Genomic DNA, 15828 nt, shown 5'->3' on the forward strand with positions numbered 1-15828 from the left:
TTCAGTGGGCAAATGCTCACCTTCGATGGCCACTGGCATGCTGTAGAAGTGTGTTCTTCGCGGATTAATCCCAGTTTCAACTGTACGGGGTAGATGGCAGACAGCGTGTATTGTGTTGTGTGAGGGAGCGGTTTGTTGATCTCAACTTTATGAACAGAGTGCCCCATGGTGGCAGTGGGGATGTGATATGGGCTACGGACAACGAACACAATTGCATTTTATTGATGGCAATTTCAATGCACAGATATACAGTGACGAGATCCTGAGGCCCATTGTCGTGCCATTAATCCGCTGCCATCACCTCATGTTTCAGCATGATAATGCACGTAAGAATCTGTACACAATTGCTGGAAGCTGAAAATGTCCCAGTTCTTCCATGGCCTGCATATTCACCAGACATGTCACCCATTGAGCATGTTTGGGATGCTCTGGATCGACGTGTACGACAGCGTATTCCAGTTCCCTCCAATATCCAGCAACTTCGCACAGCCATTGAAGAGGAGTGGGACAACATTCCACAGGCCACAACAACCTGATTAAATCTATGCACTGTGTCGCACTGCATGAGGCAAATGGTGGTCACACGAGATACTGACTGGTTTTCTGATCCACGCCCCTTCTTTTTTTAAGGTATCTGTGACCAAAAGATGCATATCTGTATTCCCAGTCATGTGAAATCCATAGATTAGTGCCGAAATGAATGTAAAATCAGTAAAATCTTTGACATTGTTGCACGTTGCGTTTATATTTTTGTTCAGACTAGGCTGCAATATCTCCTCCTATTGACTTCTTACTGTATTAGTGATTTCACATCTTTTGGTTTGAGGTAATTGATCCAGAAGATGGTAGTCTACCTACAGCAATTACATTTTCACACTGCAACATTCTCATGCTATTAAGAAGTAAACTAAACACAAACACACATCCCTACCCATCCCCACCCCTTAACCCCCTGATCTGTACTAACCATCCTCCAGTGTTTTGGTGATGACCTCCTGAGAGGAGGGGCCGGTGCCAGCACGGTTAGCTGCCTGCACCACCACCCCATACTCAGTGAACTTCCTCAGGTTGTCCAGGGTGATGCTCTCGCTGCTCTCCCCTGTGGTGTCCATGCTGATGATGTTAAACTGGAAGCTGCCTCCAGAGCTGTACTCTCTGTAACCCACCTGGTAGCCCCGGATCACCCCATTCTGAAGGTGCTTGTGGGGGGCCTGAGGAGGAGGAAGAGGATGGGGGACAACGATAATATGTTCAAATGCTGCAAAATATGTTCAAATGCTGCCATCCGTTTGCTTATAATTAGGGTAACACGTTTGGTCAAATGCTCTGCATTACTATTGTCATATCATACGATCACACTGATAGAAACAGGAAAATAGCTTTGTTTAACACCATGAGGACACAGTACCCTCCAGGTGACTTTGATGCTTTGTGGAGAGGTGGCCTCCAGTTGTACTTCCTGTGGAGGGCCATCAGGGGCTGTGGAAGAGGTGTAATATTAACACAAAATACTCTTATGAGACAGTCAGTTGACTGTTGCAGAGATGATAGAGAAAGCAAGACATTTCATAGGCTCCTTTTTTCTGGTTGGTGCGTGGCGCGTGAACTAAGTAGACCAGACCTGCTATCGCATTGGTGCCTATGGGAGAGCCACCCCTTAAGTAGACCAGAACTGTGAGACAAAAATGCAATGGTAAAAGTCCTTTTTGAATATTTTTTATAACCCACCCTCATTGACTGAGTCAATTCAGAGATTATTTATTTTGAGTAAATATCTCACTAGATGGTGCTACAACGCTAGGAATCCCTTTGCTCTAGTTATGAATGAGCGATGGACCTTTACTGTATTCAAGAAAATATCATAATTGAAAACAACACGCATCCATGGCTAAAATGTGAAGACCAACAGAATATGTGTAAAACTGGTTTGGAACATAACTACATGATGTTTTGACCCGGTGAAGGACAGATCTGTGTGGGCCGACCTGCTTCGTCAGTGGTGATGGTGAGCTCGTTGCTGGTGTCGCTCTTGCCGATGTTGTTCTTGGCGAATATGCGGATGTTGTAGGTGGAGGAGGGGTGCAGCTCTATAATGGTGGCCTGGTTCAGCTGGGGGGACACATCTTTGGTTATCTGGGCTGAATTCCACGAGGCTAGGTGGGGCCAAACACAATGAACCTATTAGCATCTCTGTATGACATGACAACCAACAACAAACAAGTTAGCTAATGCAAAAAAACTATTTAGTTATAACTATGTCATATGCAATTTCATGTGGATTTCTCACATTATTCCATAGGCCTTTGTGGCAGCCCTACCTGACTTGTTCTTGCACTCAATGTCATATCCTGTGATGGGGCTGTTTCCGTCAAAGCCCATGGTCCAGCGGAGGGCAATGGTCCGGTCTCTGACCTCTCGGATCTCCACCTCGGGAGGGTCCGGAGGTTCTGAAAGGGTTTAACACCACACACACGCACAGATTAGATAGAGATGTTTATCTGTTCACTTAGTTGACCTGACCAGGAGGAAACAAACTGCAGGCTCAAGTTAACTAAGGCCCAGAGATATTAGCTGATGTGGTCAGGAGAAACCTACAGTAGCAACAAAAAGGTACCACTATGGAGAAACAGCTTAAGAAGCAGGAGCTGAAGCCAGGAGTTTACCTTGTACTGTTAACTGAATGATCCCTCTGTCTTCACCATAGGAGTTGATGGCATGGCAGGAGAAGAACCCAGAATCTTCCCGAACACTGGGCAAAATCTGAGGAGAGGTCAACATAGTTTTCAACCAGGCAACACCTCCATAATACACCAAAGCAGTTTGGTATTCAACTGATCATAACCTCTAGTTATTTTATAGGCTACACAAAATGTCCAATGTCAATCACTGCAAGCACAAACACTACTATGATCATTCATGCGATATTGAGAACGTACTACACTAATAATACACATCACCCCCATTTGAGGTGGAGGCCTCAGGTGCACCTTCAGAGTGGAGATGACCTCGTCAGCCACCTCTTTGACCACGACGGTGTAGCGGCTGGTCTCTGGGTTGATGATGCGTTCCTCCTTTTCCCAGCGCACCATGATGGGCTTCTCTCCATGGGCCGTGCAGCTCATCTCTTTCTGCTGGCCCACCGTGGCCATGGTGGTGTTGGGGTACGACGTGATCATGGCCGGAACTGAGAGAAAGGGTGAGAGGAGAGAAAGCGAGAAAGTGAGAGAGTGAAGCAGAGGTTGGAACTTCTAAGTAACTTAACAGAGGCTCATACATTCTCCTTTAACTGTCCTCTGCCACCCTAAAGCCTAAAGGAGTACTCATTCCCAACGTTACGGCTGGGAATAGTCAACTATGGAGAGTCATGAACTCCTATCTAGATCTCCCTGGTTCCCACAATGCATTGACCACTAATGGTTCAAAAACAGGCCTTCAGGTAAGCAATCAAACAGACAGCAACTGTTTACGTGTTGTTCCTGAAGTAGGGCGTCTCAGACAGAGACAGAGACAGAGACAGGGTGCTACAGAGCAGAGGAAAGCTGTGACTAGTCTGAACTCCCCACGGTGTGTGTAGAGCTCGTCTGGCGTTGCGGCACTGCGACGCATCACGCTTATTAGCAGAGGTGCTGTGTGTGTGTGTGTGTGTGTGTGTGTGTGTGTGTGTGTGTGTGTGTGTGTGTGTGTGTGTGTGTGTGTGTGTGTGTGTGTGTGTGTATTGTGTATTTGGGGAAATACCCCAGTTCTGCTATAAACCGCTGCAGGTTTCCTCTACTACAATACAGACACACAACACAGTCCTGTACTGTCTCACATAGGTTTGTGTAGATCACAGTTACATTGAAAGCCTTGATGATATAACCTGCTGTACTGATATCTCATACAAATGCTGCACATACTGTATGTACAGTGCACTGTTGCTGATGTTTCAGAGAGGAATGGACTGCAAGGCAGACAAAATAATGTACTGTATATGAATGTGTAGGTACATACGGTATGTCTACTGTACGTGTTTAACAAGATCATATATACAGTACATCCTACTGGCTAAGACAATGGGATACGTCTGGGGGGTGGTGCTCTAGCCATTCTCCTCTGTGTGTCTGTCTGTGTTTGTCTGTCTGTGTCTGTTAAAGGAGCTGTTTCTCCAGGAACTAAGTGGGTAGTACGAGCAGAGAGGACTCATGACAAGTCTCAGAAACACTGTCTGAGAGGATGTTCCCCTGCAGCAGTGTAACTGTGATCTCTCTCTCCTATCCCACCAGGATGGCTATGATTTAATGATGAGAGCCCACTTTGATTATTCATACACATCAGACAAGACTACTCCTCTGGCCCCACTGCTGTCTCACTACCCGTCCACACACACTCAGAACCTCGACCTCTCCTCTGTCTTCTACACACACAGTCACACACCAACACAGAACACACACACATCTACACAAGAAGGCAACACTCACACGGAACACACATACACACCCACACAAATTCTGAAAAACAGAGAAACACATGCAGCAAAAACAAACCACACATAATCCCAGGTGACACACTCTCTCCATCTCCCTCGTTCTCTCTGCACCACCCCGTTTGAGGTTCACGGTGCAGAGGAGGGGTGTGTGTGTGTGTGTGTGTGTGTGTGTGTGTGTGTGTGTGTGTGTGTGTGTGTGTGTGTGTGTGTGTGTGTGTGTGTGTGTGTGTGTGTGTGTGTGTGTGTGTGTGTGTGTGTGTGTGTGTGTGTGTGTGTGTAGGAGGGGGTGTGGCTCCGCTAGCTGACAGCCCCTCTCTGACATGATTGAATGTGTCACACTAAGGTCTGCCAACATTTAAGCCTCATCTCTTATTCACTCTCAAACTACGCCAAAGAACGCTGATTTATTTTGCATGACAACTATGAATTTTAAGTGAGGCACATTAAAATATCCTCCTCAGCCTTCTCTAAATGTTATTGCTCCTTAACAGGGGTAGTTCCTCCGTACATCTGAGGCAGCAGGCAGCGCCGTGGCAGGCGGCGTCAGCAGGAGACCTGCCTGATGTTTTCCTACTACTGGCCCCGCGAGACGGAGGGCATGCCTTGATGAGCGCTCCGCCTTTGAGGAGAGGAGGGAAGAGGGGGAGCTAGAGGAGGAGGGCGGGATGCAGAATAGAAGAAGAATCCTAATGCTGACGTACCTTTCAAACAACACAGGCATACGATCTGCTATTGTCATCACACACGTGGCTCTGGCACAGAACCCAGCTCCTCCACTGTGTGATCAGCACAGTTCCACCTGATCAAACTTCAGGGAAATGTCTGTCTGCTCTGACTGCTTGTTAAAGCTACAGAGACTGGCTGCTCTGTGCTGTGTGCTTCCACAGTGTCATACTCAGTTTGCTGTGACACTCCCAATACTGATCCAGTAAAGGCCTCAGGTGTCAAAGATGACATAGAACAAACAGGCAGCTCAAGGTGTTCTCAATCTTAAACCATCCTCACAACAATCTGAGACTTGTGAAAGAAGGTTGTGGGGACAACAAAAGGCTGCTCCCAGCCAGACTCCTCTCTCCTGCCTACATTCACAACACAACCCTCAGTAGCCCCCCAGGCTACCAGTATTCTTTTTGATAACCCATAATTGCTTGGTTGATGTATATTTTTTAATATCCAGCGATGTTACAGAGCCTGGTAATAATGTGCAGGATGGAGAGAAAGAGGGAGGGAGAGAGAGAGAGAGAGAGAGAGAGAGCAAGAGAGAAAGAGAGAGAGCGAGAGGGGGGGGGGTCTATTCCTATCTGTCTGTCAGGTCTGGCTGTGTGTCACTGGGCAGAGGGAGACTGAGGAGGAGGTTTCAATTCCTATCTGTCTGTCAGGTCCCAGTCAGGTCTGGCTGTGTGTCACTGGGCAGAGGGAGACTGAGGAGGAGGTTGCAATTCCTATCTGTCTGTCAGGTCCCAGTCAGGTCTGGCTGTGTGTCACTGGGCAGAGGGAGACTGAGGAGGAGGTTTCTGTTCATATCTGTCTGTCAGGTCCCAGTCAGGTCTGGCTGTGTGTCACTGGGCAGAGGGAGACTGAGGAGGAGGTTGCCATCTTGGATGGAGATGGACTACAACTGATTGAGTAAACACTCATCCAGTAGCATTATTAAAAGGTGTGAATTGCAATGATAGCAGAATAGTTAGGACAGACAGGCAGCAGAATAGTTAGGATAGACAGGCAGCAGAATAGTTAGGGCAGACAGGCAGCAGAATAGTTAGGACAGACAGGCAGCAGAATAGTTAGGACAGACAGGCAGCAGAATAGTTAGGACAGACAGGCAGCAGAATAGTTAGGGCAGACAGGCAGCAGAATAGTTAGGACAGACAGGCAGCAGAATAGTTAGGACAGACAGGCAGCAGAATAGTTAGGACAGACAGGCAGCAGAATAGTTAGGGCAGACAGGCAGCAGAATAGTTAGGACAGACAGGCAGCAGAATAGTTAGGACAGACAGGCAGCAGAATAGTTAGGGCAGACAGGCAGCAGAATAGTTAGGGCAGACAGGCAGCAGAATAGTTAGGGCAGACAGGCAGCAGAATAGTTAGGGCAGACAGGCAGCAGAATAGTTAGGGCAGACAGGCAGCAGAATAGTTAGGGCAGACAGGCAGCAGAATAGTTAGGACAGACAGGCAGCAGTGCATACTGAGACACTAATGGTGTTCTTTTTCAATCCACTCAAGCGAATAAGTACACTTTTACAGAAAGCATCTTGAGTCTACGAGTGCACAGTTCAGGGTTTATAAGGCATGAAATGTGATATTTTGATGAGTGACAAGAGTACAGCTGTACCATCATGTAATGACTGAGCTTCCAACCCCCCGGTAGCATGATGGATACCACTAACAAAAGCCCCAAAGACATCACAACTCTGGGCTTTCTGGATAATCAGAATGTTCTAATTTCTAAGATGTCAATCATCCTTCAATTTAAATAGTCTTGAGAGATTTGAGTCAAACTAAACAGGAAATGAGAGTAGGCTATAGGAGAGAACGAGCAGGAATCTATAAAGTAGGGAATCTATACACCTCACTACACGGAGACACACTCACAGTGGGTCCCCTTTACAATTAGTATTACTGTAACACCCCTTACTGTAACAGCCCTAAATCTCCCTCCGTCTTCCTGATTAAGCTTTTGAAGGCTTATGGAATCTGGTGATAAGGAGCAGCTCTCAACCTAACTCCTCCGTCCTGCATAGATCTATAGTACAGTACAATGTAGTCAGCTCACACATACACACACTGACAGTAGGCTATGAAACGCTATGAGACTGATACATTAAAAGCAAATCTCTTGCTCTCCCCTCCTCCCCCTGTACATTCCCAATGATATCGTGTGTCCTGGGGCGTGCTGGTCTCAGTGTCAGGGTGGAAGCTGATCTGGGGCTGAGGCTGGGGCGACGGCGCTGTGTGAGGATAATACGCTTCAACCCTCATTTTATCATCTCCTCTCCTCGCCGGGCATGCTGGGAAAGTAGGCCACCATGCCATGCAATGCCTCACTGGGCTATACCCCCCAAACACACACACACACAATGAAATGCATATAGCCTATAATACACCCACACACAGAGATGTACACTACACACACACACACTCCTCAGGCCGGCCCAGTGTTCTTCTTACAGGCCATACAGTACAGGGATGACAAGTTGAGTGGAGCCACTCTAATGCCCTGTTCTCCTGCACAATTACTCTCTCACATGTCAGGAGACAAATACCTCCTGGGAAAAGAAGGCAGAGAGGAGAGGAAGAGGCTTTCTTGTGACTGGAAGCGTCTTGCTGTTGTTGGGCCTGGCTACGGTGTACAGCCAACTGTTTGTCAGTGATAATTAGGCATTAACCAACTGCATAACTACTGTTTGGCATGCTGACCAAGCATCATAGCCATGCTGGCTAGCATAATTTAAGCTTTCAGCCGATATGAGACACTTAGATGTACCTAAATGCTTAAAATCCACAATATTACTGATTATTTATTTGAATTGTGTGCCCTCCAGTTTCACCGGAATTTGTCCCGCTAGCGCAACACCGATCCTTATTAACATACTCCACATGCTGCAACCACACCAGTCAACATAGCAGAGAGAGACAAACTGTCTGGACTCCAATACAAAACAAAACCATGCCCTGTCCTTGTTTCAGTATGTCGTGATTCATTACTCAGACTGTATCTGTTTTAACTGTGTGATGATTCAATGTACAGTTACTACTGTAGCCTAAGGGCCATTTGAGTAACCCTAAGGTCAATTGTTCAATGTCTAAACCTTTGAAATGACACAGCATCTAATGAGTGACCTGGGTGGTAATTAATGAGTGACCTGGGTGGTAATTAATTTTTTTTTTTAAAGAATGGTGCCGGGGCCCAGCCAGTTGCTGATTGGGTGTGTAAATGTGTTGTCTCACAGGTCCAGCCACTGCATGGCAACCACGGCCTCCAGTGAGCTAATGTACTGATGGAAACACAGAGTGCTACATAAGCACTTCCATGTTAGCCTCATTAACTATGACAAGCTCATACTGTACAGTACACTGGGTGGGGTAGGCCAGAGCATCATAGCCATGCTGGCTAGCATACAGCCAATGTCTGTTGCATCCTCTCAGTGTCTTAGCCACACAATGATCAGAGACTGTTTGTTTAAATAGATGGTTCATGTTTGTTTGCACAAATCAGTGTAAGTATATAAAACGCAACGGTATGGAATGAACCTAAACGTCTGTGCACGTCTGCGTGTATTGATGATGGGATGTGTATTTATGGTTACTGATGTGTGTGAGAGTGTGTATTTATTTACATGATGTGAATCTGAATGGATGCATGATAGAGAAAGTGTGTGCGCACGTGTGTGTGTAAATGAGGGCTTGTGTGTACTGTAGGAGCGCACGTGTGTGTTGCCATCTTTGCGTGGGTTTGTGTGTGTCTGTTTGCATATTTGTGCAGCAGTCAATGCCAGGAGGGAGCTGCCTTTGGCTCTGACAGAGAGAGCAGCTTAGCGGGGGTCTACTGCAACAGCTTGATAAGAACAGCAACAGAAAATAAGCTCTACTCACATCTGAGCACCATCAAATGAGAATACTTCCCCCATGCAGCGAGGCCAGACGAGCAGTGCCAGGAGACTGGTGACCAGGGTCATTGACTTCTTAGGGCTAGGCCCCTTTTTTCTCCACTTCCTGCCTGAATGAGTGGTTAGAGTGTTGGACTAGTAACTTCCTGCCTAGTGGTTAGAGCGTTGGACTAGTAACCGGAAGGTTGCAAGTTCAAACCCCCGAGCTGACAAGGTACAAATCTGTCGTTCTGCCCCTGAACAGGCAGTTAACCCACTGTTCCTCGGCTGTCATTGAAAATAAGAATTTGTTCTTAACTGACTTGCCTAGTTAAATAAAGGTTAAAAAATCAAATGTAAATCGGACAGTGCAGTTAGATTAAAAATAATTTAAGCTTTCAGCCGATATGAGACACTTATATGTACCTAAATGCTTAAAATCCACAATATTACTGATTATTTATTTGAATTGTGTGCCCTCCAGTTTCACCGGAATTTGTCCCGCTAGCGCAACACCGATCCTTATTAACATACTCCACATGCTGCAACCACACCAGTCAACATAGAAGAGAGAGACAAACTGTCTGGACTCCAATACAAAACAAAACCATGCCCTGTCCTTGTTTCAGTATGTCGTGATTCATTACTCAGACTGTATCTGTTTTAACTGTGTGATGATTCAATGTACAGTTACTACAGTAGCCTAAGGGCCATTTGAGTAACCCTAAGGTCAATTGTTCAATGTCTAAACCTTTGAAATGACACAGCATCTAATGAGTGACCTTATGTCACTGAACTGTGTCCCAGTTCCTCTCCAAGTCCCACTGACATTAATGATGCTTAGCCTGGCCATGGCCCAGGACTTGGCTCTGTCTCAGGTTGGTTTTGTAACCAGCAAGTGATTAGTGATGCTACAGTTACATTAGACTGCTGCTGGTACTGATTAAAATAGACCTGGCAAGGCAGGCCCTCTCCCCCTTGTCGGTTAAACATGATGTCTACAAGGCTATAGGAGAACACTGTAATACAAATCAATATGCAGCCAGGGACAGGGCTGATACCAGAAGATAACATATAGGGTGGTCACATTTCTGTGACTTCAGGGAAATACAGATTGAGAGATGGCATACTGGTGACCTTATGAAGGTGCTATATGTCATTTTAAATGTGATGTAGGTGATGTAAGACAAGTAGGGCAACAGAATCATTATCAGAGAAAGAGAGAGAGAGAGAGAGAGAGAGAATCAGAGAGGGGGAAAGAGTGAGATGGAGAAAGCAGGCCAGAGAACAAGAGAGCACAGTGGTGTAGTGGTGTAGTCCCTCTCTTTTGCAATTGGCAGACTCCGCTTGAATGAAGAGTTCAGGGTGTAATGGACGGGACATAAGTCCTTAGCTGCTCACGCACACACACACACACCCAGGGCCAAACGAACAGTGACTAAACTGTGGGATCAAGATTTTACCCTTATATTCCCCTCATTTGCTCTGACCCAAACTCACAGATGCGATACACACTTGTCATTTGATGCTTCACCCAACAATACCAAACAGAGTTAGTCTAATAAGGAAGTCAGAAAGAAACATTACATTGTTTTTGGAGTCTTACTTTTGATGGTGAGGTACATGGATTTGCTGACGTCAGCTCCCACGTCATTGCTGACCTTACACAGGTAGTAGCCGCTGTCCTCCTCCAGCACGTGTTTGATGAGCAGAGAGCCGTTGACCAGCAGTTGGATACGGGAGCCAGAGTTCAGGGCGATAGGCTGGAACTGGGGAACCCCGTTACCTAGGGAAGAGGCAGGAGGGACAGGGCCACGAGTCATGGATGATATATCCTGAGATCCACATTTTAAATGCATTTAGCACCTTTAAAAATTGTGTACATATTTGTAAAGGACATGTAAGTCTATAACATACTCTAATCCTTAAACTTAAACATTGTATTTGGCATAAGCAATGTAAGGTTAACAGCACATGGGGATGGTGTGCTACAATTTCCCCTTACTAATTTAAATCCAAAGCTACTACTGTTTTTGTTTTTAATGCTCATGTTTTGGGTCAAGACTATTGACAGATGCGCATCCTTATTTGACTTGTACAGTGTGTGTAACGCTTTAGTGACAAAGCTTTAGGGATTTAAGGACAGTAAACATGTCTCTTAACGCTGCCCCTAAACCTCAGCAGCTGCTGTGGAGGATGTAGCCACTAAAATGAGGTAATCGTTAAAGAGATAGTGCTCATGTTCAACACCAGAGCAGATTGCTGAGGAAGAAAACAACAAGACTGCAACTTGGCCTTGAAACAAGGAATCAGTCAATAAAATGCAGAGCAGTTTCCTTTACACAAAAAAGTGCTCTTCTTGTTTTTCCTTGATTTTCTGTCTGTAAGCCAGGTTTGGTATCCTTCATGTGAACAACATTGAACATGTAAGCATGTACATTTACAAATCTACACATCAAAGACGGAACATTGTATTGTACATATATTTTTGGGTAATACAACCTAATCTCCAAAGCATTGGTTTTGTCTTGGTGAAACACAAAGATTAGTATTAGTATATACATGCTTTTAGTAGGTCAAATATTCTTCATTTGTTGGGCATATCTCCCCTGGTGGTGAGGTATTCCTCAGCATACTAGCATACAGCCTTATACTTTTCACATATTAGGGAACAAGGTATTTTCTATAATCATCCATGTTTCTGTTGGAGGTAATGTTGGACAGTTTCATTCAAAAAGGTCAAACTTCAGTACTGTAGGAAATGTTTAATACTGAAAATGTTCAGGTCAACGAGCTGCCTGGAAATGGAAATCCACTCAGAGCTGTAAGTGGTCTACCTATGTTAGAGCAACACATCCAGGCTCGCTCATAGAGTATTAAACATATGTCTGAACTGGGCCAGATATTAGCATGCGATAAAGTTAGCGTGTAAAGATAAGGACATTTAGTGAACTGTGGGTTTTGGTCCTTAATTAAAATTCCAGTCAAGTGCCTATGGTTAGCGAGGGGTCAAGTGGCAGTACTATTCCCACTCTGCTGCCTTGTAGACGAGAAGAGAGAGAGAGAGAGAGAGAGAGAGAGAGAGAGAGAGAGATAGCAAGAGAGGAGGACGTGCTCTTGAATGATGGATTTTGCATATCCAGAGGGAGCTAGCAGTTATGCTAATACCAGCTGACCTTTCCTTCTTCACTGTTTTATCTCTCTGTGGCTCTGCTCTGCTAGCACCTGACTGGGAGAATAAAAAGCATTATCCAGAACCACAACATACAGCAACACAAGCACTTACAAATTAGAGGTACATCTCAGATAAAGGCCCCAGCCGAGGCTTCAATCTGCCAAGCCGTGGCGACAGACCAAGGTTCTGCCAGACATTTTTAATCAGACAGGAGGTCTAAGACATTGAGGAGCATCTCTCTCACATCAAACCCAATCTCCTCTCGGTCCCAGGGAGCCAAAGTCACAAACAAATCCCATCAAAGCCTGGCTGCTGTCTGTCTGGCCCTGTCTCCACGCCTTTGATGCCCCTCACACGGCCCCCACGCCACCCAATTGGTTGGATTGGTTGTTGTCTCTCCATTGTGGGAAGCTTTCATCCCAGGTTATGGGCGAAGCAGCAAACACCTGGGTCCCCTCTTCAGCTATCCAGGTCAAGTGCTGTGGCACTTTGTTCACCTGCTCTCTCACACCTCACTGGTAGCTCCCCCACCTCACAACCGACAGTGGCTGTACACCTGCGACCTGTGACAGTGTGTGTGTACACCTGCAGTTGTTGAACCACATCATACACGGGCTGTGGACGAAACAGATGGAACCCATATGGCTTCAACTACTACTACCGTTAATCCCTCCAAAAGAGCTGCCGTTACATCCCCAAACAATGTCCATTAATACGTTTGTATAACCATTTAATTCATGCTACCGACAGTCTTCTGATGCTTGATTTACGTAACTGTTTACCTTTCGAGTGTTTCCATACGAGGGTGGGGCGTGGATAACCCTCAGCAGAGCAGTTGAGGGTCACAGTTTTGCCATAGATCCCATCCTGGTCTGTGGGCTGCACCACAAACTGGGGAGGAACTGAAGGAGCAGAGGGAACAACACACAGACTCACTTACTAGTACTTCTGAGACAGAAAGATAGTAGAAGAGAAAAAGAGAGCAGTGGAGAGAAATCACAGTATAAAGACAGATGAGAAGCAACGGAGAGAGGAGCAGAGAAAGAAACAGAAACAGAGAGAAAGAAAGACAGTACGAGTCAGGGAGCGAGAGGAGGGAACCTAAGAGAGATACATCTAGAGACCGAGACAGAGGAACAACGTGCTAGCCTCCTCTCACCCCTGACAATGAGCTGACTCTGGTGCTCAACGGCTGCAGCCTCGTTGCGTGCAATGCAGGTGTAGTTTCCGTTGTGGTCTGGGGACAGGTTGGAGATCCGCAGTGAGCTGGTGAACTCTATGTTGTCGATGGTAACCCCCAGACTGGCAGGGATTGGCCGCCCGTCCTTCTGCCACGTGATGTCCAGGGGCTGGTCACCTGACATTACCACGCAGGGGATGAAGACGCGTTGACCAATGGAGAACCGCTGGAATGCAAAGGGCTGGATGTACGGTGGAACTGGAGGGGAAGAGGGGGAGAGGTGACCATAACCACATTAGGCTGAGAGACATTACAAAGCCAACTGCTTTTTTCTGGAAAATGTGAAGTCCAAGATGGACAAAGGGAGCGTTGTTAGGACTGTGTTTCTGGACCTAAGGAAGGCTTTTGATACTGTTAACCATGAGATTCTCATCACAAAATTGTCCAAGTTCAACTTTTCCCCTGATGCCTTGAGATGGATGAAATTATACCTTGAAGGCAGAACTGTGTGTCAGAGTGAGCAATGAGCTGTCTCCCACTCTTAGCTATGATGTGGGCATGCCCCAAGGGTCAATACTGGGGACCCTCCTGTTCAGCATGTACATAAATGATCTGCCTTCTGTCTGTACTGGGTCTGAAGTTCAAATGTATGCAGATGATACAGTGATATATGTGCATGCAAAGAGCAAACAACAAGCTGCACAAGAACTCACTACTGTAATGGTCCAAGTTACAAAGTGGCTCAGTGACTCGTGTTTGCATCTCAATGTAAAAAAAACTGTTTGCATGTTCTTCACAAAGAGGGCAACAGATGCTACTGAGCCAGATGTCTATGTGTCAGGGGAGAAGCTCCAGGTGGTATCTGATTTTAAATACCTTGGCATCATATTTGATTCCAACCTCTCTTTTAAAAAGCATGTGAAAAATTCAACCTCGCTAATTTCCGATTTATAAGAAATTGTTTGACTACAGAGGTAGCAAAACTGTACTTCAAATATGATACTCGCTTAACATACTGCTTGACTAGTTGGGCCCAAGCTTGCTGTACAACATTAAGACCTATTCAGTCTGTCTACAATCAGACTCTCAAAGTGCTTGATAGGAAGCCCAATAAACATCATCACTGTTACATCCTCAGAAAGCATGAGCTCCTGAGTTGGGAAAATACACCGATGCATGTCTTGTATTAAAGATTCTAAATGGCCTGGCTCGCCCTCCACTCAGTATTTTTGTTAAACAGAAAACCCAAACATATGGCAGCAGATCCACAAGGTCTGCCATGAGAGGTGACTGTATAGTTCCCTTAAGGAAAAGCACCTTTAGTAAATCCGTTTTCTCTGTGAGAGCTTCCCATGTCTGGAATACACTGCCATCAGACACACATAACTGCACCACATATCACACTTTCACAAAATGCTTGAAGACATGGCTAAAGGTCAATCAGATTTGTGAACTTGGTCCCTAGCTGTGTGTTGCCACTTTCCATGTCTGTTGTCTGTAACTTGTGAGGTGTGGAAACACTTTGTTGCTTTTATGAAATTTGTCTTGCTGCTTTTTGTTCTGTTGCTCTGTCTGTATGCTATGTCTTGCTTGTCCTATGTTGCTCTGTCTGTATGCTATGTCTTGCTTGTCCTATGTTGCTCTGTCTGTATGCTACGTCTTGCTTGTCCTATGTTGCTCTGTCTGTATGCTATGTCTTGCTTGTCCTATGTTGCTATTGTCTATATTGTAATTGTTTTTAATAACCTGCCCAGGGACTGCGGTTGAAAATTAGCCGGCTGGCTAAAACCGGCACTTTTACTGAAACGTTGATTAATGTGCACTGTCCCTGTAAAAATAAAATAAATGTGTGTCATACTTCAATATTCTATCAATCCCTTTGGTCATTGGAAATCGTTGAATATACTCTGAACTCAGAAGGACTGAGAGTGAATCATCACGTAATTCCACCTTAGTCATTCCTCCAGTCTAGCCGAACATTCTGTACTCTGAGTCGGAGCAAACAGTGCCAAGAACAGGTGTACTATTCCATAAACACTTGAAGGGGTGATTCTGTATTTTGGTGACTCATGCCACATCAGTCTGTCTAGAAACGACCCTCAAGAAGGGAAAAAACAACATGTTATACAAATGAATGAAGAATCAGGCCCCATGCTAGACGAGATAACGACCGAGATGTGAGATCCTGCTCAGTAAGTCCACTGTGGCACCTTCTCAGGGGACTCTCCAGCCATCTCGCAAGTCAGCTGCATTTGAGAATCAATGAGTTAAAATAACACTGAAATAAGCAGCACTTGAGCACTGATTTAATTCACAACAAAGTAGGGATAATGGACTCCTGGGATCTCCCCAGCCGCTTTCAGAATTTGAAGCTTGAGCAGAGCAAATGAACTAAGATACTTGTAGCGGGGAAGTGTTGCTT

General features: G+C 45.6%; 1 protein-coding gene across 3 annotated transcripts in view; it reads right to left on the minus strand.

Annotated features, from left to right (window-relative positions):
- Positions 1–15828, minus strand: part of LOC118394622 (cell adhesion molecule DSCAM-like) — a 136567-nt gene that overhangs the window by 21305 nt on the left and 99434 nt on the right. For all 3 annotated transcript variants that reach the window (XM_052519552.1, XM_052519544.1, XM_052519553.1), the window contains 9 exons: positions 13386–13664; positions 13009–13128; positions 10658–10837; positions 2988–3184; positions 2664–2760; positions 2319–2447; positions 1986–2153; positions 1409–1479; positions 968–1211 (listed from right to left, as the gene is read on the minus strand). In XM_052519552.1, coding sequence (XP_052375512.1) covers positions 968–1211; positions 1409–1479; positions 1986–2153; positions 2319–2447; positions 2664–2760; positions 2988–3184; positions 10658–10837; positions 13009–13128; positions 13386–13664 — 1485 coding nt within the window. The remainder of the gene's footprint in view (positions 1–967; positions 1212–1408; positions 1480–1985; positions 2154–2318; positions 2448–2663; positions 2761–2987; positions 3185–10657; positions 10838–13008; positions 13129–13385; positions 13665–15828) is intronic.

This window comes from Oncorhynchus keta, chromosome 1, assembly GCF_023373465.1.
Source record: "Oncorhynchus keta strain PuntledgeMale-10-30-2019 chromosome 1, Oket_V2, whole genome shotgun sequence".
NCBI classification, from domain to species: Eukaryota; Metazoa; Chordata; class Actinopteri; order Salmoniformes; family Salmonidae; genus Oncorhynchus; species Oncorhynchus keta.